The sequence below is a fragment of the Microtus oregoni genome, unplaced genomic scaffold, assembly GCF_018167655.1.
Source record: "Microtus oregoni isolate MIOR12 unplaced genomic scaffold, Mior012 000003F_ref0000135, whole genome shotgun sequence".
Lineage (NCBI taxonomy): Eukaryota > Metazoa > Chordata > Mammalia > Rodentia > Cricetidae > Microtus > Microtus oregoni.
The window spans coordinates 64,685,022-64,710,763 of NW_024543062.1; the positions used below are offsets into that span (position 1 = coordinate 64,685,022).

General features: G+C 44.1%; 1 protein-coding gene across 1 annotated transcript in view; it reads left to right on the top strand.

Annotated features, from left to right (window-relative positions):
- Nucleotides 1-5,113: 5,113 nt before the first annotated feature.
- The window catches only part of Kdm5b (lysine demethylase 5B), a 69,764-nt gene continuing 49,135 nt past the window's right edge, over nt 5,114-25,742 (top strand). The window contains exon 1 of the mRNA XM_041648032.1: nt 5,114-5,498. Coding sequence (XP_041503966.1) covers nt 5,295-5,498 — 204 coding nt within the window. The 5' untranslated portion in view covers nt 5,114-5,294. The remainder of the gene's footprint in view (nt 5,499-25,742) is intronic.

Genomic DNA, 25,742 nt, shown 5'->3' on the forward strand with positions numbered 1-25,742 from the left:
GAGCTGATTCAACAGATTCCAAGGATGGTGAGGGTTTGGGACAGTTGCTCTGGTGTAGTGCTTGTCTAGGAGAGATCTTCCCCTCCGGTGTGTGTGTGTGTGTGTGTGTGTGTGTGTCGCGCGCGCGCGGCACACGCGCGCATAAAAAATGTGCAGGACGAGGCAGTGGTATGTAGTTAAAAGATGCCTCCCCAAGACCAGACCAACTGTTCAAGGACCGAGCCCATAATCAGACCCTTTATCATGGTGTCAGCTGGGGGTGGGGACCCAAAGAGTACAGCTATCCCACAGAGAAGGCCTTGCAGCTGAGGAGGAGGGACACCGAGCACAGTGGAATTAAGCAGGCCAGGGGAGGGGGAGGACGCTTTAATCTCATTTTATTCGCCCACTGCGTGGGCTGTCTCAAGACTCCACCACCGCGACTCCTTCCTGTGCACAAGCAGATTCTTCTCCGCTTCCAGCCCAAAGTTTCCTCCTCAGCCAATTGGAGCCGCATAAACTCAAGGCCACCCCCGCCCCCCTTTTCAACAAATATTTGTGGAGCAACTCCCACGTGCCTGGAACAGACTTTTCCCCTTCCCTCTAGCGACTTATCAAGGGGTGGGGCAACGTGCTGAGGATGCAGCCGGGACTACTGTGGGAAACTGATATCAAGCTAGAAACCAGTGATAAAGAGTAGCAACAAGCAAGACGTTGTGGAAAGACACAAAACAAGTTAACGCAGAGGGGACACCTGACACCAAATTTTTCAGAGCACGAAAGAAGATGCTGAGTTCAGATGTTGGCATTGAACTGAAGAAGAAAAACTGAAATGGTGCACATCGCGGAAATTTGGGAAAACGGGAGAGGGGGCGGGGTGGTGGTAGACCGAACCGAGGACGGGACGGAAGGGAGGCGCAGGGACAACACCAGAGCCCCGTCGAGGGGACAGCCGCGCGGAGGGGGTGGGGAGCGGGACCGACACGTGCGCTACGTGCTGCGCCGGCTGCCGCCCCCTCCCGGGCAGCTGGGGAGCCAGGCCTGCCCCCCTCATCCGTGGCTCAGACCCCAAGCAAGGGGTGGGGGTGGGAGCGACGGAGAGCGAGAGGAAAGTCTCTCCTCGCGTTTGGAACCCCGAAGCCTGGCCTCTCCTGCCCGGCGGCCGGAAGGAGCAAGGCCAGCGCCCCTTAGGCCAGCAAGCGAATTTAGGGCACAGGCTGAACTCTTGGGGTGCAGGCCGGGGGTGGGACTCAACCCGCTGGAGGAACGTGAGGGCTGATGGCTGAGTGGGCCGGATGAAGACATCGATCCCTAAAGATGTATCTAAAGGCTCTCCAGCACTCATGGGGTGCTTTGGGGGACGGAGTCCGGGGCGGAGGCGGAGTGTTGTCCAAGAGTAAGGAGGGGGGTTCCTGGAGACGTGGCACTCGGAGCGGGCTCGGTTCTCCTCGGGCCGCCGGGACTGCAAGCCCGGCTTTCCCCACGGGAACCTGGCGCTGCGGCTCCGCCCAGCCCTCGCTCCCAGCCGTCTGGGAAGCGAAGAGCCGGCACCTCCAGGCCGGGGTTAGCCAGGGCCGGCCTCTGAGACGTCCAGCCGGCCCCACACTAGACAATGCGGAGAGGGCCCCGCCCCCGGAGGCTGATGCGGCTCGGGCCGCGGCCAATCACTGCCTGTGGCTAGGCTCTTTAAAAAAAGAAGAGCCGGCCGCGGTGTGGCTGTCAGCTGGAGAGGGATCCCTCCGCCCATGTAAACACACATCATAAAGGGCAAGGGGAAGCGTCTTCGGTGGGGCGGGGGAGCTGGTACCTTAGTAGATATCCTTCTCAGTCCCTAGGGTTCTCTTTACTAGCTTGGCAGCCGCCCGCTCCCTTGGCGTCTGTTTGGGTCGGTGCAGAGCCAAACAGTTGCTGCTTGATCTGAGCGGTAGGATCTCATCATTTAGGGTCACTGCCGGAAATGGAGGAAGTAGGATTAGCAGACCTTGAAAGTTGGGAGAGAGACGTAACTCATAGATGACAACTGAGATTTTTTTCCCTAAACTCGTGCCCTCCAGTTGCATACCCATAATTCATGTACGTCTAGAAGTCTCACAACCTACCTAATTTGTAGGATGCCAACGTCAACGGTATTGCGTTCTCCCAAGGCAGAGAACTTGACAGGAAATCAACTCCAGGAGGAACCTCAAACTCAGGCACACATATAATAAACACCCTGGGTCAAGAACTACAATAAAAGATTTCCCTCGGTCAACATGTGTCATCTGACACCCCAGTCCTTGGGAATGGGGTCAACCTGGGCTACATTGTGAATTCCAGGCCAGCTTTGGCTATCAGTATGCAATCCTGTCTTAATTGTTCCTCTCCTCAATACACTAGCAGGAAAAAAAAATTCAGTAAGGGTAAAAAATATGGCAAACTGGGTGAGGTGACACATGCTTTTAATCCTAGCACCTCTGAACTCGAAGTCAGCCTGATCTATGTGAGTCTTGGGCTAATAAGAGATACTTAGTGAAATCTTGACTCAAAAAAAAAAAAAGGCAAATTCTTATATCTAGGTTTCCCCACAATTTTGTAACCTACTGTATCACGTTATCTTTTTTTTTTAAGATTTATTTATTTATTATGTATGCACCAGACCTCATTACAGATGGTTGTGAGCCACCATGTGGTTGCTGGGAATTGAACTCAGGACCTTTGGAAGAGCAGGCAGTGCTCTTAACCTCTGAGCCGTCTCTCCAGCCCCTGTATCACCTTATCTTACAATGAAGATTTTTTTTTCTTGAGTAGGTTAACTGTCTCTTTGGGTTCCATCTTATTTACAGAATGGGGGAGCAAGAAAAAGGTCAAGTCAGACTCCGAAGCCCTAGGGAGTTATGGAGAGGTCGCTTTCTCCAGGAATCCTGAACTAACTGTTTTGGAGGCTGTGGACCTCTGGGAAGTTTATTGAAGAATGGGACTTTTTCCCTCTTCAACTTAAAATGTTTTATATATAAATATATTTTTTGAGACAGGTTTCTCTTGTGTAGCCTTGGCAGTCTTGGAACTTCCTCTGTAGACCAGGCTGGCCTTGAACTCACAGAGATAGACTGCCTCTGCCTCACAAGTGCTGGGATTAAAGGTGTGTGTCACCACTGTCTAGATACTTTCTATATTTTAAAATTCTCTTTAAATTGCTTGTGTGTTGCTTGTAGAGGCCAAAAGAAGGCAGTTGTGCCTTCTTGTAGTTGAAGAGGCAATTGTGAGCTGATGGACACTGGAACTGGAAACTGAATTTATGTCCTCTTGGGCAGGACCAAAATGTCCTTAACCCACTGAGCCATCCCTCCATCCTCCTTGGTTTTTTTTTTGTTTTGGTTTTTCGAGACAGGGTTTCTCTGTGGTTTTGGTTCCTGTCCTGGAACTAGCTCTTATAGACCAGGCTGGATCTATAAGAGATCACAGAGATCCGCCTGCCTCTGCCTCCCGAGTGCTGGGATTAAAGGCGTGCGCCACCACCGCCCAGCTGGCCTCCTTGTTTTTTGATGCAAGTTCTCATTATGTAGATCTGGCTGGCCGAGAACTCAGTATAGGGCAGGCTGGCTTTAGCCTCCCAAGTGCTGGGATTAAAGGTATATGCTATCACTTCTAGCGTTTCTGTTTTAAACTGAGGAAGCAGAGCCTGTGTGTGACAGGATACATCTGTAAGCCCAGCACCTGTAGAGGCAGGAAGATCAGGAGATCAAAGTCATCCTCGGCTCCATAGAGTTTCAGGCCAGCCTGGGCTACAGGAGTCTTAAGAAGAACTAAACCCTGAGGCTAAGAGAGATATCCTTCCTCCTGGTTGTTCTGAAGGGAGGGCTGGAGGCTGTGATAGTTCTTCCATGAGTTTGGCTGCTTTCTGGAATAAAGAAATCATTTCAGGGCTCAAGTTCTACTTAGGATCTTCTTTTGACTTCCATGGCTCACTTTGAAACACTGGGCTCATCCCTCAGTACTGACCCCCTTTCCTCCAGAGCTCGCTGTAGCTTTCGGCTTGTGGGAACCTGCTCTCTGTGCGTGCCGGACACATCTCAAACAAACCTGTTCCAACGTGAATACATTTTCTCTAGAGTGGTTTGTGCAGGGGGTGATCTGGGTGACTGTCCAGCAATGCCAATTGGCCAGTATCTACTGAGGCAGGTGTGCCAGACCCTTTGTATGGCATCCTGTGATTCCTTCCTAGTCTAATTTTTATTTCCTGCAGTTTCATCCTTTCTTTCTTTCCCTTTCTTTCCTTTTTTTCTTTTTGGTTTTTCCAGACAGGGTTTCTCTGTGTAGTCGTGGCTGTCCTGGAACTCTATCTGTAGACCAGGGCTGGTCTTGAACTCACAGAGATCCGCCTTTGCCTCCCAAATGCTGGGATTAAAGGTGTGTGCTACCAGGCTTATCCTTTCCTTTCAATCAATAACGCTGCAGATTTTTAGGCCCCATTATTCCTTGACTGGATTATTTCAAGATATTTTTGTTTTGTTTTGGTTTTTTTTCGAGACAAGGTTTAGCTTTGGTGCCTGTCCTGGAACTAGCTCTTGTAGACCAGGCTGGCCTCGAACTCACTGAGATCTGCCTGCCTCTTCCTCCTGAGTGCTGGGATTAAAGGCTTTGCTCAGGATCAACCTTGTCATAAGGCTGTAAAATGATTTCTGTGCGATACCAACATTTTCTGATAAATAGTTCGAACTATTGGATTTTGGCACATGCTTAAGTTATCTCACACGCTAAACAAATGCGCAAAGCACTTAACAGAGTATCTAGGATAAGCAAATGTTCAAAGTGTTTTTACTATCCTCATTACTATTGTTTGTGTCTGTCCTTGCTGCTCTTGTGTTTAAGCTGTCTTCTCTACCTAGAGAATCCTCCTCCAGTTTTTACTATGCAAATCCTTGGTGGCAAAAAGTGTATGGCGTGATTGAATGATCAATTATAGATCTGATCTCTCTACAGGATCGCTAACTTCCTGAGAGCAAGAATTCTGAAAACTTCAGTGGTCAACGAACCATAAAGGCTAAAACCCATCCCAGGCGGAAGGACCCAGCCCCTCCCGGTTAGGGGGCGGGGTGGGACCTGGCTCCGGGTGGCAGTAGGGACTTTTTTCCTTGCCGTGGCGGCGGAGGCGCACGGCGTGGTGTAGCGGCAAGACGTCGTCGGAGGAAAGCTGAAAAAGCCCTAGGTGCTGCCGTTGCTAGTAGAAGTCGGACTTGTCTCCGGAGCTGCGCGTCTGCACAGGTCTCGGACGGAGCGGAGCTTGCTCCCGTGGTCGCGGAGCCTGCCCCGTGCTCGCCCCTGCCGACGTCGCATTGATGGAGCCGGCCACCGTGCTGCCCCCAGGTCCGCGTCCGGCGCTACCCCTCGGGGGCCCGGGCCCGCTGGGCGAGTTCCTGCCTCCCCCCGAGTGTCCGGTCTTCGAGCCCAGCTGGGAAGAGTTTGCCGACCCCTTCGCTTTCATCCACAAGATCCGGCCCATAGCCGAGCAGACTGGGATCTGTAAGGTGCGGCCGCCGCCGGTGAGTCAGCCAGCACCCCGGATCTGCTCGCGGCTGGGGAGGCCCGAGGCGCGGGGGCGGGGAGCGGTCGTCCCGGCGGGGCCCGGTCAAGTTTGGGGTCCCTCAGTGGGTGGGAGTTGCGGCGGCGGGAAGAAGGCGCGGGGGCTCGTCCGGGTGGGATGCGGGCTGTGAGCACAGCGGGCTCTGGCAGCGCGGCCCGAGGACCGGGTCGGTGCGGCTCCGGGGGCCGGTGCGCCGCACGGCCGGGGAGCGGTGCAGGCTGGAGTGGTGGCAGCCGCCGGACTGGCCACCGGGGAGTCCCCTCGAGCCTGGCTGAGGCGCGGACGTGGAGGCAGGGCTCTGGGCCCCCACGGCTCGGTGGCTGGTCCTCGCCTCCTCCCGGGGGTGCGGGGGTGTGTGATGGGTGGGGGTGGGGGACTTGCGAGTTGTCGTGTGAGGAGGAAAGTTTTCAATATGGCGGCGGGAGCCCCTGGTCCTTTGTGTGGTGGCGGCGTCGGCCGGGAGCTGCCCTCACCTGAGCGCCCCACCCTCCGGATCCGGGTCCCCCACCACCACCTGGTCCCTCGGCCTCCCGGAGTCCCGGGGCCGGGCCGGGGCAGGGGGCGGCCCGCGCCACTGGGGGAGGGGAGGAGCCGCGGGTCCGGCCTGGAGCGACTGGATGGCTGGGGGCACAAGTGTCGTGGGGGGCACTTCGGGGACTGTGGGGCGGGACAGCGGTGCCCCTATGCTCGCCTGCCCGCCCTGGTGGGCGCTCCCCGGGGCCGAACGGCGCTGCTCCCCGGGGAGGCCTGGCTGGGACTGAGGGCCAGACGGGCCGTGTTTGTAGGAGAGATGTCAGACGAGGTCCTCAGCCTCCCCTACTCGGCCCAGCAGCGGGGGCTCTGGCGCCTCGAGCTTGGGGGGCTGTGAGGGGTGGGGTGTCCCCCGAAGCCAGCCCTAACGGCTGCAACGTCCGCCAAGAGCCCGGCCCACTCCTTCCCTGTCTCCCCCCCTCCCCCCGCAGCCGGAACTGGATGCGCTGCGACACCCCAGGTTTTTCGCCTACCTTTTGGGATGGCCCGAGTCTGAGTTGGCCTAAACGACCGTTGGACCGGCCGGGACGGTTGGTGAGGTTTAACTGCCTTGCCTACCGTTTTAAGAATTTTCTATCTCCACTGCTCGCACATAAGTGGAGGAAGGACCCCCCCCCCCCCCCTTTACCTCTTTCTTCCTTAAACTTGCTCTTTGTAATGGCATTTTGAATTGCGGGATTGTGTACGTAATCAATCATTCTGTTCTAGAAAAGCTAGAATAAGCCTTATCTTTCCATCACCCCCCACCAGATAAAAAAAAATTAAACCACAGACACCATATTTTAGTTTCTCTTGGACAACTTTTCAAACGAAATGAAATAGATGCCTCAGAAAAGAACTGGCCAGGTCAGCTAGTGTGGAGGAAATGATTGGAAATAGATTCATTTCTCCTGGTGAAAGTGGACAGGGGCAAGTATTGTTTCTTAAGGGAAGGTACATTTCTTTTCCTGTAGAGGCCTGCAGAAGTTACACCCTGGGCTGGTTAGCACTAAGGTTTTAATTTGGAAGAATAGACCACGCTTGCTCTAAACATTGAGCGATGTAGCTTTATGTTAATGTGCCAGGAAAGATGAATGTGAACATTGGACGTTCTCATTGATAGGATGTTATCCAGACATTAGCAAACTTGACTAAGTTATTAGAAACCAAAATGTAAGAGGAGTTAGGTTCCTGTGAGCTGTCCTCCATGTTGGCATTGTGGCATCCAGGGCTGGGGTAAGTCCTTTCTCTTGCCTTCTTTGCCTTCATAGAGCTGTTGTCTTCGAAAAATAGTGTTGCTTTGCTTAGGTCTGGCTACCCATTTCTCATCTGGGTTAGCAGATTAATGGCAATCTTTAGGATTTGTGCGTTTATTTTGCTTTTTCCCATTCTCAATGTCACACATGATAGCCACCATTTTGTATTGAGTACTGTGTAGTAGAGCCTGAGAGGAGAGGGGTAAAGAGGAGAAATGATCTACAGACACAACTAGTGCTATTTGGAGTCCTCCTTTGTGTGCAGGGGACTTGCTCCTCCTTTGTTTAACAAACTCCTGTGCCAATGTAGAAGAAGAGTGGCCAGCATTTGCTGTTGATAGAACCACCAGAGAGAAGATCCAGAAGTTGGAGCTCTTGAACAGAGGGGTCCTGGAACAAAGGCTTCTCAAGAGATGTAAACAGTCTTTGTTTAGGGAATGTTTTGTGGTAGGAAAGCTGAGAACAAGTGGTTTCATATAGTTGAAATATGGCAACAAAATAAACCCTTAAGAAACAGGAAATCTTTTCCATAGTGGTAGCTTTATAATGCCTGTCTCTAGACGATTTCTGTTGAGTTTCTGGAAATCTAGTGGCTAAACTGAAAGTATTTGGAGATTGTGGTATACTTTTAGTAAGTACGTAAGGGGAAGAATTAAAAAACCATAACTATTTCATTTTGTTCTTAGCTCTGTTTTATCTTTAATTAATGGTACTTAGCTTTGGTTTGTACATGTTTTTTTTAGTGAGGGTCTTAAACTGCTTGGTTTATATTTTGTATAAGTGCATAAAAGTTGACAAAAATTTGTGAAAATGTAAGGTAAATGTGATAAAATGATGAGTCGAGACTCTGCAAGCCTCATTTAAATAAAGACAGTAATAAACCTTAATTCAAAGCTATCAAGCTTATTTTCAGAAGTGATATTTAAAAAGTAAAATGAGTTTTACTTTTTAAAATGCAGATATTAATTTCTTAAGTACTTAAGTACAAATGTCATTTTTGTTTTCTAACATTTCAGATGAATAAGTAATTTTAGGGATGTTAATATTAACATGCTTAACAAATTAACAAAAGTTGGCTGCTCAGTAAATATATTTTTAATTTCCCAAATTTGATAGAAATGCATTTGATAGCTTTAGTAACTTTCTTGCTTTCAAATATCTAACATGTCTGTAGTTAGGCAGACTCCACGAATTTCTTTTTGACAGTGACCAAAGTTAGACATTTAAATCAAACCCGGGACAGCACAGTAAAGGCTATTTTTCATTTTTAACTTCCTTTGGTTGTTTGTTTAAACCCTTCATCTACATATTTATAGCCAAGAAGTGTAAGACTGTTGTAATGCAATAAGCATCTTTGAGAGGATTTGTTAATTTAATTTCACTCTTGGAGAATGAGGAAGTTAAAATGCACATTTTTTTGTAAGGCAGAAAAATGTTAATGACAACAGAGCTTATTTATGTCAATTCCAGTCCGTGTGTGTGTGTGTGTGTGTGTGTGTGTGTGAGAGAGAGAGAGAGAGGGAGAGAGAGAGAGGGGAGAGGTGTCACACTGTAGCTCTGCTCTACCTCCTGAGTGCTTGGATTAAAAGAATGTGCCATAACTTCCAACTCCATTTGTGTGTGTGTGTATACATTTGTACACATGCATGCATGATATTCTGTGGTGCATGTATGGAGGTCAGAAGTCAGTTTGTAGAAGTTTGTTTTGGGTCTCGTGAATTCTGGGATCAAACACATGAACTTGCTTGCTTATTTAAAAAGTCAAGGATGTTTGGAGTATATGAAAAATTGGCAGAAATTTGCCAAAAATGGAACTTTTAGAGGGTTTAATGTGTATTCTGTATAATAATCTGTATGGTTTATGTGCAGTAAATCATATGGGATTATTTTATAGCTATCTCATCTTTTTGTTTCATATTTATTTATTTTTTATTTTGTGTTCTGTGTTTCATTTTGGGACCATGGGCATGCTTGTTGTCCATAGAGGCCAGAAGAGGGCATCAGATCTCTGGAATTGGTGTTGTAAAGGGTTGTACCCTGCCATATAGGTGCAGGAACCAAACCTGAGCCCTTTGGAGGACCAGCAAGTACTCTTAGCTGCTGAACCATTGTTCATTGCTGTCTTAATTGGTCCACGTTAAAATTTATGGAGAGAAATAAGTCAGGGCTTAGTGTGGTGCACACCTTTAATCCCAGCACTCAGGAGGCATAGGTAGGCAGATCTCAGGCTATCCTGTTTACATAACAGCTCTGGATAACCAGGGCTACATAGTAAGATCCTGTCTAAAAACAAAAGGCTCGAGAGATGGATTAAGAGCACTTGTTGATCTACAGAGAGACCCAGGTTTGATTTCCAACACCCACATGGTGGCTCACAACCATCTGCAAATCTAGTTCTACAGGATCTGATGCTGCCTTCTGATCTCTACAGGCACAGACACCCACATAATGTGCATGTATACATGCAAGCAAACACATAAATCTTAAAATAAAAAATTCATGTGAGGGATGAAGAGATGATTTTATGACTAAGATCTATTTACTGTGTAGACATGAAGACTGGAGTTTCAGTAGAATACCCACATAACAAATCAGGTATACCCCACATTCTCTTGTAATCCCAGCACTGAGCAGTGAGAAGATAGGGTTCCTGGACTTCCCTGACTTCCAAGCTAGCGCAGAAATGTAAGGTCCAGCTTCTGAGAGACTATGCTCATAAGGAGTAAGGCAGAGACAGGACTGTACTTGATGCCTTCCTTACACAGGTGCGCGTACTAGCACACATAGTTGTATATATACATGCAGCACATCCGCGCATGTGCACACATACTCTTCAACACACAAAACCTTTTTTTTTTTTTGTGGTTTTTTTGAGACAGGGTTTTTCTGTAGCTTTGGAGCCTGTCCTGAAACTAGCTCTCGTAGACCAGAGGCTGGCCTTGAACTCACAAAGACCCGCTTGCCTCTGCCTCCCAAGTGCTGGGATTAAAGGTGTGCCTGGCCAACACATAAAACTTTAAAAATCATTTAAGCTCCCCATAAAACTACTATTCTGATATAGTCATAACTACCAGTGTATAAATTAATTTTTAAACTTCTATTATTTGTGTCTGTGTTGTTTGTGTTTGTGGGGGAAGGGAGTGAGCAGGTGCGCATGTGCTCCTGAGCTATTGTAGAGGTCAGAGGGCAATTTGCAGGAGTTGTTTTCTCATTCTATTTTGTTTTGGAGCCAGGTGTTGTTTCTGCCAGGTGTAGCCTAGTTTAGAAAGCTTCAGAGTGCTGGGGTGGGATTACAGATGCATGCTACCACATCTGGCTTTTATATGGATCCCAGGGATCAAACTCAGGCTGTCAGGCTTGTGCAGCAAGTATTTTCACCCATTGACCATCTCACTATCCCCTAACTTCTTATTTATAAAGCATCACAAGTATAGAAAATAGTTCCTGTAGTTGGTTTTTTAGATAAAAGTAGAAAGAACAACAGTCCTGGCATGAGGACCAAACCGTAGAACCTCTGAGCTGGTGTTTGTCCTACTACAGTTCCTTGGAAGACTTGACCAATTCAGAGTAAGGGATGATCACTAGTGTGGGGCGTATATTTCCTGGGTTTTAGCCAGTGCTTTTGTTATATTGTTACAGGTCTTGGAGCTTATAAAGAAACTTAACTATTTTGAGGACAACTCTTAACACATGGAGAGGTGTGTGGGTAGTGGGTGGAGGGCATTTCCTGTCTGCCTTGTTTCATTGCTGGAATTTGCTGTTATTATCTCTACTAATTAGGAAGGGACTTCCTGGTCACACTGGCCATTTTGTGTGACAACGCTTGAGAGGGAGTATTCAGGAGAGAAAAGGAAGTGCCATTTGAAGAGTCTAATGGGCTAATTAGGTTGTTAGGGTAACTTTTCTGTGCAGAATAGTAATTTAGCTTTCAGCGTTGATGCTGCAATTTCTGTTTGAGAAAAATTTCTGGTTAACATATGGTAACAGTTTTCCTCCTTCAGTGTTGAGGGTGGAAGCAATACCTTGCTCATGTTAGGCAAATCCTCTATCACTGAGCACTATGTATCCTCAATCCATGGATGTTGCCGGTCTCAAACTTAGTACTTTGCCTTGATCTCCAGAATGCTAGGGTTACAGGCGTATATCACCACACTTGGAAACCATATTCTTTAAAAATCTTTAATTTTAAAGTTAGATTGAAGCCGGGCACTGGTGGCGCACGCCTTTAATCCCAGTACTCAGGAGGCAGAGGCAGGCGGATCTCTGTGAGTTCGAGACCAGCCTGGTCTACAGAGCTAGTTCCAGGACAGGCTCCAAAGCCACAAAGAAACCCTGTCTCGAAAAAAAAAACAAAATAAATAAATAAATAAATAAAGTTATATTGTATGCTGACATGATGATGATATAGGTCTGTAATCCCAGCACTTAAGGCTGAGGTAAGAGGATGTGAAAGTTTAAGGCCAGCTGCTAATCTCTAAGTCTCTTTCTCCCTAGAAATACTTTATAGGGATAAAATTGATCAAACTGAGGACTTGTGTGTGTGTTGTGTATATTTGTTCCTTTTTTGGTTTTTTTTGAGACATGGTTTCGAGAGTCTAATCTACACTTGCCAGCCTCAATTTGTATTACTAGTTATAAATTATCCTAATCAAATATTTTGTTATAGCAGCATGAATATACCAAAGAACTCACTGACCTTGCTTCAAGGTTAGTTCTCTTGTTTACAGTTTTTTGTTCTCTTTTCTGAGATAAAGTTTCTAGGGACTGGAGCTTACCATCCTTCTGACCCAGCCTCCCAAGTGTAGGATTATAGGCATGTAATATACAGTTTCCATATGAAAAGGATGTGATAAGTGTGCCCAATTTAAGATGGTACGTGGCCTTTACCTTCACCCCACAATACTTTAAACCTCGCTGCGTAATACTGGACTTGCATTACTGATTGCTGTCCTTATTTTGCATTTTTACATTCCAAAATAACTTTTATTACCCTAAAATATAAAAAAAAATCACAGCCAGATAAACTGGCTATCATTTAAATGGGTGCTTGTTATCAATGGAATATGCTCTATGGATAAAGGTACTTGCCATCAAGCCTGACATTGACACACAGATGGAAGGAGATCCAATTCCAAAAATTGCTCTATCACATGTACACTATACACAGGAACACACACACTCAAGCACATACACATGGGGGTGAAGAGATGGAACTGAAATCTCTCCCTTCTTTTTTAGGTTTTATTAATTAGAAGAGTTTAGCTATGCTTAGTGTTCTAACACCTGTGCATTGGCAGCAGGAGAATCAAGAGTTCCAAATCACCCTCCACTAGTTCAAGGTCATCCAGGACCCTAAAAATGAAAAATGATGATCATGCTCACACACAATAATACATTAATATAAATCTTTGGGAAGTGTCTATTTATTTTTATTTTATGTACATTGGTGTTTTGCCTACATATGTCTATATGAAGGTGTTGGGTACCCTGGAATTGGAGTTACAGTTTTGAGCCGCCATGTGGGTGCTGGGAATAGAACCCTGGTCTTCTGGAAGAGCAGTCTGTGCTCTTAACACTGCCCCAGGGAGTATATGTGCACTTGTGTGCAGGTGCACATGTGTGTATGAGGAGTATGAGAAGGTCAGGGAGGACAATCTTGGATAACATTCACCTCCTTTGAGACAAAAGTCTCTAGTTGACCTACAGCCAAACTGACAGGCCAGTGAGCTCCAAGTATGCCCCCTTCTCTGCCTTCCCAGCGCTGGTATTACCAGAATGGGCTACTACATACAGGAAGAATTTGTACATTTCTGGGTTTCAAGAGCCATCCCTCCAGCCTGGAAAGTATCTACATCTAGAAAGAATTACTATTAAATTGCTTGATTTAAGACTAAAACACATATATACACAAAAACAAGGCAGTAAAGTCATAGTAAAAGTATAGACTACATAAGTCCACCTACGAAGTATTGTAAGAAATTACAAACCAAAAGCTACGGAGAAACCCTGTCTCGAAAAAAATCCAAAAAAAAAATTACATAATTCCAAGGACTTTAAGATTTTTATTATTTAAAAAAGGTTTTTATTATTTTTAACTATGTGTATGTGGGTCTATACATGTGACTTCAGGTGCCCTTGGAAGTCAGAAAAGTGAGAACCCTAGAGCTGACATTACAGGCAGTTATGAGCTGCCTGACATGGGTACTAGGATCTTTACAAGAATGAGACCCATAAATCTCCAGACCCACGATTCCAAGTTTTTATGATTATTAATTCTAGTTACTCTCATTGAAAAAAGTTTCTCTAATTGTTATTTATGGAGAAAACAGAGAGAAAAAAGTCAGGAGATATGCTGGGGCTGTAGTTCATGGACACAGTGCTTGCCAAGCATGCATGAGGTTGAATCCCTAGTACTGTATAGGCTCACACACAAAAATTAAAAAATAAATAAATTCAGTTTAGAGACCTGGAAGGCTTCAAATTAAAAATTCAGGTACTGAGAAAACTTACATTTGAATCAACTAAGATGTCAGCCTGAACTACATAGTAAGACCCTGTTTCAAGAATAAAGCAGGGTGCTGGAACACCGGGTTCAGCAATTAAAAGCATTTGTTGCACAATCATGAGAACTGGAATTCCAATCTCAGAACTCATGTATTAAGCAGGACATCCTGCAAACACCTGTTTAGATTCCAGAATCTAATACCCACTTCTAGTCTCTACATGCGCACAAGTCCACTAATCCCCACATACATATATGTGCATATGCTCATGCAGAACAATACACACACACACACACACACACATCTTTAAAAAATTAAATAGGGGCTAGAGATATGGCTCAGTGGTTAAGAGCACTTGCTGCTCTTCCAAGAGACCGAGGTTCAATTCTCAGCACCCACACAGCAGCTCATAATCATTTGTAACTCTAGTTCCAGGAGTTGCCCTCTTCTGACTATTGTAGGCATCAGGCACTCAAGAGTGCTTACACACATACAGGTAAAACAATCACACATATAAAACAGTAAATAGATAAAGTAGAATATAATAATGGATAGCTATAATCCAGTACCTGGGAGGTAGAGGCAAGATCAGGAGTTCATGGTCATTCTCACTAACATGAGCCCCTCTCAAATAAATAGGATTATATTCTTTACATTTTTGTAAGAGGAAATCTCTGTGCTTTATTTCAGTGAGTTTATTGGGCTTACAGGGGCAGGGGTAAGGGCTTACAGGGGCAAGGGTAAGTAAGGGCTTACAGGGGCAGGGGTAAGGGGTTACAGGGGTACAGATGATTCACATCACTTCAAAGTCTCACCACAGCATGAAGGACAACTTCCCCATGGCTGCATAGATGGAGTACGCCTTCAGTTAACCTTTCAAACTACTCTAGCACCCCCTAGTTTGGGTTTTTCTTTTTTTTTTTTTTTTTTTGGTGTTTTTCGAGATAGGGTTTCTCTGTGGTTTTGGAGCCTGTCCTGGAACTAGCTCTTGTAGACCAGGCTGGTCTCGAACTCACAGAGATCCGCCTGCCTCTGCCTCCCGAGTGCTGGGATTAAAGGCGTGCGCCACCACCGCCCGGCTTTAGTTTGGGTTTTTCAATCAAGGTTTTCCTATATAGCTCAGTCTGGTCTTGAACTCAGGATTCTGTCTCTGCCTCCTGAATGCTGGGATAAACTGTCATTCCAAAACTAAACTAACCTAGAACTCATTATGTAACTCAAGCTTGCCTTTAACTTTCCTCCTACCTCTGAAGTAAGGCTGGGATTACAAGCATATACCACTATGCCCAGTTCTTATTCTAGTTTTTTTTTTTTTTTTTTTTTTTGGTTTTTTCGAGACAGGGTTTCTCTGTGGCTTTGGAGCCTGTCCTGGAACTAGCTCTGTAGACCAGGCTGGCCTCGAACTCACAGAGATCCACCTGCCTCTGCCTCCCGAGCTTATTCTAGTTTTGATGTTGGGCTTTTACCTTTCCACGTTTCACATTAAAAAAACAAAAAACAAAAACAATAACAAAAAAAGACCAAACTGTAGGTAAATGAGAGAGATGTATTTGACACTAATTTTTGTCTCGTTACATCTGTTCCAAGACTCTTCTTAGCAAAGGGGAAAAAAACTTTAAAATTTAAGCTCCTGCAATCCACTAAATCTAGACAGTGGCCCTAGGTCATTTGTCAAATCCCCTTAAAGCAGGTTGAGAAGGCATACACCTTGGGGTAAACAGACTTTATCCAAGGTCATGATGCAATCATATTTAAAAAAAAAACTCTAGTGTTGGCTGGGAAGATTGCACAGTAGGTAAAAGTGCTTATTGCACAAACATGAAGATCTAAATTAGATCCTCAGAACCCATATAAAATCGAACACATGGAGACATCTATAATTCCAGTGCTTCTATGGGAAGATGGTGAGGAGAGACAGAAATCCCAGAAGAATGAAGACTAGGTAGCCTGGCGCATGCACAGTGGAAAAACAAAGAAGCAAGGCCCAACGTTCAAGGTTATTCTATGGCCTCCACAAACATATGCTATGAAATGTGCACACCCTCATTTTCAAGCATGAGTAAGAACATAGACACAGACAAAAACAACTCTAGACATCCAGCATTCTGTCAGAATAATTAGAAGTTTGAGGCTAACTTTTGTGCTAGTACCCTGCCTCAAACAACAACAACAACTCTAGCTCGCTGAGATTTCCTAGCCCCTATCTGTTCAGTGCTGTTTGGGATTATAATATTTATCTAAAATAATTGTTTCCATTCTTGATGTTAGTATTACAGTTAATGTATCTAAATTGTAACAGAGGTAAATATCTATTGGTCAATGTATTGCATCTAGTGAAATATGCTTTACTGTTTATTCTTTTCAACTACAGTTTTGAATGTGTCATTAGTTTATATCCTGTGGAAGAAAGTACAGCAACTATCTTTTTTTTAATGATTAATTTTATTTCACGAGCATTGGTATTTGCCTGCATGCATGTCTGTGAGTGTGTCAGGATCCCCTAGAACTGGAGGTACAGACAATTGTAAGATGCTGTGTCGGGCTGGGAGTCCTGGAAGAGCAGGCATTGCTTTTAACCATTGAGCCATCTCTCAAGCCCCAAATGCCTCTATTTTTAATTAATTAATCATTTTTTTGTTATTTCTTTATTTTTTGTTTTTCGAGGCAGGATTTCTCTGTAGCTTTGGAGCCCTTAGTGGAAATAGCTCTTATAGAATAGGCTGACCTTGAACTCACAGTGATCCTCTTGCCTCTGTTCCCCCCTCCCCGCCAGTGCTGGGATTAAAGGTGTGTGCCACCAACGCCCGGCATGTTTTTATTTTGTTTTATTTTATTTTGGTTGTTTGAGACAGGGTTTTGCTGTAGCTTGGAAGCCTGTTCTGGAGCTATCTCTTGTAGACCAGACTGGCCTCAAGCTCACAGAGATCCTGCCTGCCTTTGTCTCCCAAGTGCTGGGATTAAAGGTTTGTGCCAACACCGTCCAGCTGTGTTTTTTATTTTATGTTTTATTTATGTTTTTTATATCCACATAGTAAGAAAAGTCTCACTATGTAGCCTTTGCTGGCCTGGAACTCCCTATTCAAACCAGTCTGACCTTGAGCTTGTAGCCCTATCTTTGCTTCTCTAGTGATGGGATTAAAGACATCATCATCATCATCATCATCATCATCATTATTATTAATTATTATTTCTTCATAGCCCAGGCTGGTCAGGTACTCATTTTGTGACTGCAGATTGACTTTGGACTCCTTTGAACTGGCAATGTTCCTCTCTCATCCTCCTGAGCCACCATACCTGGTTTATTTATTTTTTTAATTAATTAATTAATTTTTTTACAATTTTATATGTTGTGTATATGTGTGATGCATGTGGACACACATGACACTGCACTTGTGTTAAGGTCAGAGGATCATTTGGAGTCTGTTTTCTCTTTCCACCTTTACATGGGTTCTGGGAATTGAACTCATGTCATCTTCACTTGCAAAATAGGGTTTGAGCGCTCAGGTTATAACGTACAAAGTGAATGCTTTATCTGTTGAGCCATTTTGCTAACCCCTGCTTTATTTTTATTAAGAATGATTCATTTTGCTGCGCAGTAGTGGCACAAACCTTTAACCCAGCACTTGGGAGGCAGAGGCAGGAGGATTGGTCTCAGTGAGTTCGAGACCAGACTGGTCTACAAAGTGAGTTATTTCTTTTTATTTTATATGCATTGGTATTTTGCTTGCATGTGTCTGTCTGTGTGAAGTGTTATAGACAGTGTTGAGCTGTCATGTGGATGCTGGGAATTGAGCCTGGGTCCTCTGGAAGAGCAGTTAGTCCTCTTACCTGCTGAACCATCCTTCAGCCCCCAGTTTATTTTATTTATTTTGGTTTTTCAAGACAGGGTTTCCCCGTGTAGCTCTAGCTGTCCTGTTCCATTCTCTGTAGGCCAGGCTGACCTTGAACGCACAGAGATGCACTTTCAGCCTTCCGAGTACTGGCATTAAAGGAGTTAATGTAGCTTTATTTTACAATGGTTACAATGCTCAGCTTTGTTTGGAATAATTTAAAAACGTTTTATAAAATTGTATGTATGTTTGCATGTATGTGTCTGCACATGCCACAGCACGCATACAAGTGATAAGGATTGAAATTGGGGTCTTGCACATGTTAAGTAGATAAGTACTGTCCACTGAACTCTACCTTCAGCCGGTTGAAGCATACATGTTAGTTCTAATGATCTCCTGAAACAAAGACATGGTTGCAAGGGGGGCATAACAAGGTAGTCATAGCAACAGGTAGTCATGGGTGGTCATATAACCTTTTGAAACAAAGGTAGGGTTGCAAGATGGTTATAAACAACTTTTTGAAAGAAAGTCATGATTGCCATTCCTGGAACAGGCAACATAGAAGCATTTGTAGTTAAGGTATGAGTGAAATATAACACAATCTTGAAAAACAGAGGTTTAATTATAGACAGGAATGAACCTAGTTCATTTTTACTGTAAAATGGTTTTTAAGCCTAAAATAGAGGTGGATTGGTTCTACAGAGAACAGCTATCAAGAGTAAGTTACTTCCACCTTGTTGATATGGACCTGGGAAGATGGGGCAGTTCCCCTGTCTCTACCTCTCTTGCCCCTGTGGGGTACTGGGATCACAAATGTGCACTACTTCATCCAGCTCTTGCTGGTGTGTGCCACTACAATTGACTGGAATTTTTTTTATTCAACTTTTAAAAGTCCACCAGTGGAGCCTGTCCTGGAAGTAGCTCTTGTAGACCAGGCTGGCCTCGAACTCACAGAGATCCGCCTGTCTCTGCCTCCCAAGTGCTGGGATTAAAGGTGTGCGCCACCACTGCCCAGGCCTAGTAATTCTTCATGTATCTTCCCCCCCCCCCCCTTTTTGGTGTAAAGAATGTGTGTGGAGGGCACATTGTATATGTATTGTAGGGGTAGGGTGTCTTCCTCTATTATTGCTGTCTGCTCTGTGACACTGGACGTGGTCTTTGACTGAACTAGAAGAGCTGATCTTTTCAGTTAGGCTGGCTCACCTGGAAGGAAGCTCCAGTGATCTGCCAGTTTTCACCCTGAATAATGTCATGCCTGGGAAGTCAAACTCAGGTCTTTATGTTTGCAGAGCAAGCTTTCTGACCCATTGAGCCATCTTTGCCTCTTCATCTATCTTTTGCTTGTATTGCCTTCTAGGCCAGCCAGGGATACTCAGTGAGACTCAAGAGACAAGACAACTAAATGTGATATATACTAGATGGAATATTGGAACAAAAGGATGAGAATGGCTGGGAATATAGCTCTGTGGTACAACTTTGCTGCTTCACACATCTTAAGGCCCAGGGCTTAATACACAGTGCTTCTATTTTATTAAAAATATATGGGGTGGGTGCTCAAGAGATGGTTTAGCTCTTAAGAGGATCTGGGTTTAACTCCCAGCGTCCATATGGCAGCTCACAACTGTCTGTAACTCCAGATCCAGGGTACCTTGATACCCTCTTGAACTGATGGGCACTGCACTCATGTGGTACAAAAACATACATGTAGAAAGAATAACCATATACATACAATTAAATGAATACATTAAAAAAAGAAATACAGCGGGGTGGTGGTGGTGCATGCCTTTAATCCCAGCACTCGGGAGGTAGAGGCAGGCAGATCTCTGAGTTTGAAGCCAGCCTGGTCTACAAGAGCTAGTTCCAGGACGTGCTCCAAAGCCACAAAGAAACCCTATCTCGAAAGAACAAAGCAAAACAAACAAACAAACAAAAAAACCAAAACCAAAACAAAACAAAAAAAACCCAAAGGAGCCCCTTGGACAGTAGTTACCATCAGAACACTGTGTATGTTCATTGGATCCCCCTGGAGCTGGAGTTACAAGTAGTTGTGAGCCACCTGATGTGGGTGCTGGGAATTAACTCAGGTCCTCTGTAAGAGCAGAAGATGGCCTCCTTTGCTGGCCATCTCTCTAGCAATTTATTTTATCATTATTTATTTACTGTGTGTATATGTGTATGTGTGTTGATGAGTATGTGCCATGCCAGATGTGGAGGTCAAAGGACCATTTTCCAGAGTTGCTTCTCCTTCCACTGTGTGGGTTCTGGGATTGGATTTAAATCTGGCAGATTTGGTGCTGCATTCTTTTCCTACTGAGACATCTCACTGGCCAACCACCTGCTTGATAATTAAAAACACCTAAATTGTTACATGTATGTACTTCTCAAATCTTTATCAAGGTGGTAATTCTTGTCACCCTCAACTTGAAAGGATTGCTAACTTAGATTAAAATATTCTCTAGGGTAGATTTCTTTGGATTCTAAAAATTTTGCCTTGAAGTTTTATGCTAATCTTAAACCTATAAGACTATGGATTTAGCAATCTGCTCTTCTGCCGTCATTGGAATGCAATCCTATGAGTATAATCATGATGATGAAAATAAATAAAAAGAAAAATAAAACTGCTCCCTTAATTCTGATGACCAAGTTTCACAGATTATATATAATTAGGAAAATGTTTTGATTCTTAGTTAATGATACTCTTTGTGAATAGGCTCAGTTTTGGAGTTTTTATTTAAATTTTCTTCATATATTTCGATTACATTTCTTTCCCTTCCCTGACTTTTCCCAGATCCTCTCCTCCTCCCTACCCATCCATTTTAATGTTTTTTCTCTTTCTCAGAAATACAATTGAAAAGTCAAAGCTGCCCCCCCCCAAAAAAAATTCCCAGTAAGATGCTTGGGTGGTGGCAATGCACACCCCTAATCTCAGCACTTGGGAGGCAAGAGGCAGGCGGATCAAGACCAGCCTGATCTACAAAGCAAGTTCCAGGACAACCAGAGAAACCCTGTCTCAAAAAAAGAAACTGTCTTCAAAAACCTAACCAAACCAGCCAAACAAACAAAAATCTCAGTAAGGACAAGAGGCAAAACAAAAAACCCAAATTGAACACCCATCCCCCCCTCCCCCCAATATCCACACAAAAATGTCTGGTTTCTGTTGCCTCTTCTCCTGGGCATGGAGCATGCCTTGGAGTGTGGTTGATAAACCCAGTGATACTGAATTGAAGAAAACTGATTTCTCCCTTTCCCAGCAGTTAGGGGGTCAGACTTTGGTCCACCCCCCCCCCCACACACACCCCCGTTAGTGATGAAATTTTGTCTGGTTTGAACTGGTGCAGGTCTTGTGAAATTCAGCCATGTTGTGTTTGGTAGGTGTTTCCTTGGAGAAACCTACTACTGTGCTTCTTAGAGATCCCTTGTGGGGAGGGGACTTCATAATCGCATCCCGTTTAGGACTTAGATGAGTGCTCCAAACTTTCACCCTCTGCACATTGTCTAGTTGTGGGTCTCAGAGTTAATTACTCTACAGCAAGAAGCTTCTCTCTGAGTTGAGCTGATGCATTGATGGCCTGAGTCCCAGCCTGGTGTGGCTGCTGTGGGTCCCTAGTGGAGACTGTTCTATGGGTCTAGGAGATGTGTTAAAAGGAAAGAAGTAGGGGAACCCTGGGTCTGCACCAGGAGGACAAGTCCCTAGAGGATGGAGGCGGACTGAGAGGAAATGCTCCTCAAGAATGAGTTTTTGCCCTGGTGGTGCACGCTTTTAATCCCAGCACTTTGGAGGCAGAGGCAGGCAGATCTCAGTGAGTTTGAGGCCAGCTTGATCTGCAAAGTGAGTTCCAGGACGACAAGGACTGTTACAGAGAGAAACCCTGTTTCAAAAAACCAACCAAACAAACAAACAAAAAACCAAACAAAAAACCCCAACTCATTTGACAATGAGTTTTAATTGGTTTGACTGCAGGGAGTCAAAACACAAACGTGTGGAGCTTCTGTTGAGTGTACTTTCTTATTTTGGAAATTATCATACTTCACGCACTTAACAAACTATAAATTAGAAGCATTTAAGGGATATTCTGATATATTAAATATATGGATGCTAATAATTGTTCTACTAAGAATTCTTATGGCATTTAAGGAGAATCTTAGGCATTCTTGGAAAGTTCTCTCACATGGTTAACTTTTGATTTTTAACAGTTTCAGTCGAGTGTGCCTAAGTGGTTGTTTCTGAGTTGGTGCTGAGACAGGTGAACTCACAGGCTCCTCAGTCCTCTCTGCAGGGTTTCAGTCCCCAGGGTCGTCTTTCTGATCACCTTCCTGCAGAGTGCGTTTCTGTGCTAAGAAACAGTGCTTGTCATTTTTGTTTTGAAAGTTAATTTTTAAAAAGTTTTAAAAGGCCGGGCGATGGTGGCGCACGCCTTTAATCCCAGCACTCGGGAGGCAGAGGCAGGCGGATCTCTGTGAGTTCGAGACCAGCCTGGTCTACAAGAGCTAGTTCCAGGACAGGCTCCAAAACCACAGAGAAACCCTGTCTTGAAAAACCAAAAAAAAAAAAAAAAAAAAAGTTTTAAAAGCAGAAGAAATTAAATCTCAGAAGGAAATTTATATAGGACTGCTTTGTAGTCTGATTTTCTTACTGTTTTTTGGAGATAGAGTAGTATTTTGTATCCCTGCTGGGTCTATTACTCACTATATGCAGTCTAGGCTGGTCGTAAATTCACAAGCAATCCTCTTGCCTCAGCCTCACAAATGCTGGGTTACAGATGTTGAGCCATACATACCATACCTGGTTTCCTATAACTCAACTCTAGGGACCCACATGGTGGAAGAACTGATTCCCTAAAATTGTCTTCTGATACATACACACCCTGATCAGTTTCTTCCTTTCTACCCCCCTCTTTCTTTCCTTCCTTTTAAAAAGTTAACCTTACTGGGGTTGAACCTAGAGTCTGAGGTTTGCCAGGCAGATGTGTACCACTGAGCCATAACACCCAGCCCTGGTTCCTTTCTGGAAGCCGTTAGCCTTTGTAAAAGTATAAGAGCAAAGCTCTGGACTAGCTTTCCTCTTACTTAGGCCACACGGCATTAAGAAGCAGTGTGGTTTCTTTCCTGTGACATCTTGTTCTGTGTAAATTTAACATAATTTCTTCAGATTGATCTAAACATAAACTTTAATCTTTGGCAATTCTGTGAAGTATTTTCTGTTTTCTTCTTTTTCTCTCTCAGGCAGGTTTAGAATTTTTTGCCTTCTTAACCTCAGCCTTCTAACAGCTGGCATTACAGGTGTACTGGCACACCTGACTATAGAATACTTTATGTATGTTTGTGACATAATTTCATCCCAGGGTGGCTTGAACATAGCCAAAGATGACCTAGAACTTCTGATCCTCTTGTTTGTGCTTCCCAAGTTCTGGGATCACAGGTGTGCTTCACCATGCCTGTTTTATTTTTGCAGTGTATGCATGGGCTTGCTTGTGCTGTGTGTCTGAGGGCTTCTCAGACAAGTTGACATTGGGATGACTTATAGGATTTGCTTGTTCCCACCTCTCATCACTGGCATTACAAGTGTGGGTCACTGTGCCCAACTTTTATCTGGATTCTGAGGGTCCTCACATTTGCACAATGGGCACTGTATCCACAGAACTACTTCCCACAGCCCAAGCCCAGTTTTTATGTCATGCTGGGGATCAAACCCATGTGTGTATATATATACACATATATACAGATATCACATATATGGTAGGTCTTGTGATGGTTGGTCTTGTCAACCTAATGACATCTAAAATAATCTGAGACAGGGCTCTAGGCATGGGGTGGCTCTAGACACGGGGGGGGGGGTCGTCTTAGATTAATGAACTGTGGGCAGGACCATTCCCTGAAGGGCATCTTGGACTCTCAAAAATGAAGAAAGTGAGCTGAGTACTAGAACGCATGCATTGATTGATTCATTGCTCTCTGCTTGCTGATTGATGGGGTTCGACAGATGCTTTGAGCTCCTGCAGTGAAGGACTGGACTCTTGAATTGTGAGCCAGGATGAACCCTCTGCATGTGGAGACCTGAAAAGGGCATTCCCTCTCTGACTTGGAGTTGTGGATGTGCAGGGATTCTCAGTTTGTTATGTTGGTGAAGGATCTAAACTTTCCTCCGTGTAATTATGCTGCACATGTTCCTAACTGCCGAGTCATCTCTTTAGCTTTTGTTAGAGGATTTTATCACACCAACAGATAGACTAGACAGGAGCAAGCATGCTACAAGCTGAGCCACATCCCTAGCTTTAATACAGTTCTGAGTATGAAATTGGATTAAAGGCTATGAATTAGTATTTTCATAATCTGAAATAATATATATATTTTTAAAATATTTATTTATTTATTATGTATACAATATTCTGTCTGTGTGTATGCCTGCAGGCCAGAACAGGGCACCAGACCTCATTACAGATGGTTGTGAGCCACCATGTGGTTGCTGGGAATTGAACTCAGGACCTTTGGAAGAGCAGGCAATGCTCTTAACCGCTGAGCCATCTCTCCAGCCCCCCTGAAATAATATATTATTTAAAATATTTGGGTTTATATTTAAACCAGGTAAGGTTCTCTTGTCAATAAAGTCTATGTCTTAACATTTGTCTTTGTTTGCCATGTTAAAATATGTAATAGAAAACTTGTCATTATAACCATCAAGTGTATTGAGTATAAATTTAGTGCTGAACACAGTGTTGTGCATCCATAATCACCATGTCGTTAGAGCTTTCATTATCCCAAACTGAAGTCAGTAAAACATTTTTTTCTCAGCTGTACCCTTATTGCATATATTTAAGTTGTTTTCCAGTTTCTACCATATTTAGGTATCAATTTATTCATAATTTGGATTGTTTTTTGAGAGAGTTTCTCTGTAGTCCTGGCTGTCCTTGGAACTCACAGAGATCCACCTGCCTCTGCCTCCCAAGTGCTGGTATTAACATAACTTTATTCTGCCACTGAGCCGCATTCTCCTTCCTTTTTATTTTTACACTGTTAGGAACTGAGCAATTTTCTTACCTGTTATTTCCTCATCATAGCAATTCCTCAGTGGTAGGAAAATCCTCTAAAGAAGAGATAACCTATGTGAGTAGACATTAAGAATATCTTTAAAAATTGGTTTAAATATCTATTCTTTTTTTCTACTGAAGAACTGATCTGATATAATTTCTTTCTTTTTTTGTATGTCTTTATTTTATTATGTATAAAACAGCACATACCCAACAATCAAAGAAAATTTCAAGTAGTACAAATATTACAATTTTAAAAATAAATATCACAGTGTGATAAGATAATTTGGTATTTTTTTTCCATTTGGAGGGACTTAACAAGAATCAGGATATCTGTAGTTTAGATGGGGATTGAGGCTTTTTTCTTTTTTGATATAAAATAATATATAATTTTTATTTGTATGTATTTATTTTTTATTCATTTTACATACAATGACACACAAACTCTTTTTTTTTAAACACAAGACTATCCTTGTAGCCTAGGGCTTGAATTTACTATATGGCTGGGGGTGACCTTGAACTTCTGATTCTCTTTGCATCCCTCTGTATGCAAAGATTACAAAGGTACTAGGGGTCAAACCCAGGGGTTCAGGCATGCGATCAAATGAACTACATTCTTACCTTAAGTGTGTGCGCGTGTGTGCCTGTGCATGCACGTACACAGGTATATTTGTGCATCCTTATGCCCATGAAAGGCAGGTATGGAGGCCAGAAGTCAGCTCTAGATATCTTTTTTTGTTTGTTTGTTTTGTTTTTTAAATAGTGCCAGCTGGAGAATGGTGGGATATATATATATATATATATATATATATATATATATATATATAATTATGGCTTATTTAACTTTATTTTATGTGCATTAGTGTGCAGGTGTCAGATCCCCTGCAACTGGATCTTCAGACAGTTGTGAGCTGCCATGTGGGTGCTGGGAGTTGAACCCGGGTTTTCTGGAAGAGCAGTCAGTGCTCTTAACCACTGAGCCATATCTCCAGCCCCTTTTTTTGGTTTTTCGAGACAGGGTTTCTGTGTGGCTTTGGAGCCTGTCCTGGAACTAGCTCTGTAGACCAGGCTGGTCTCGA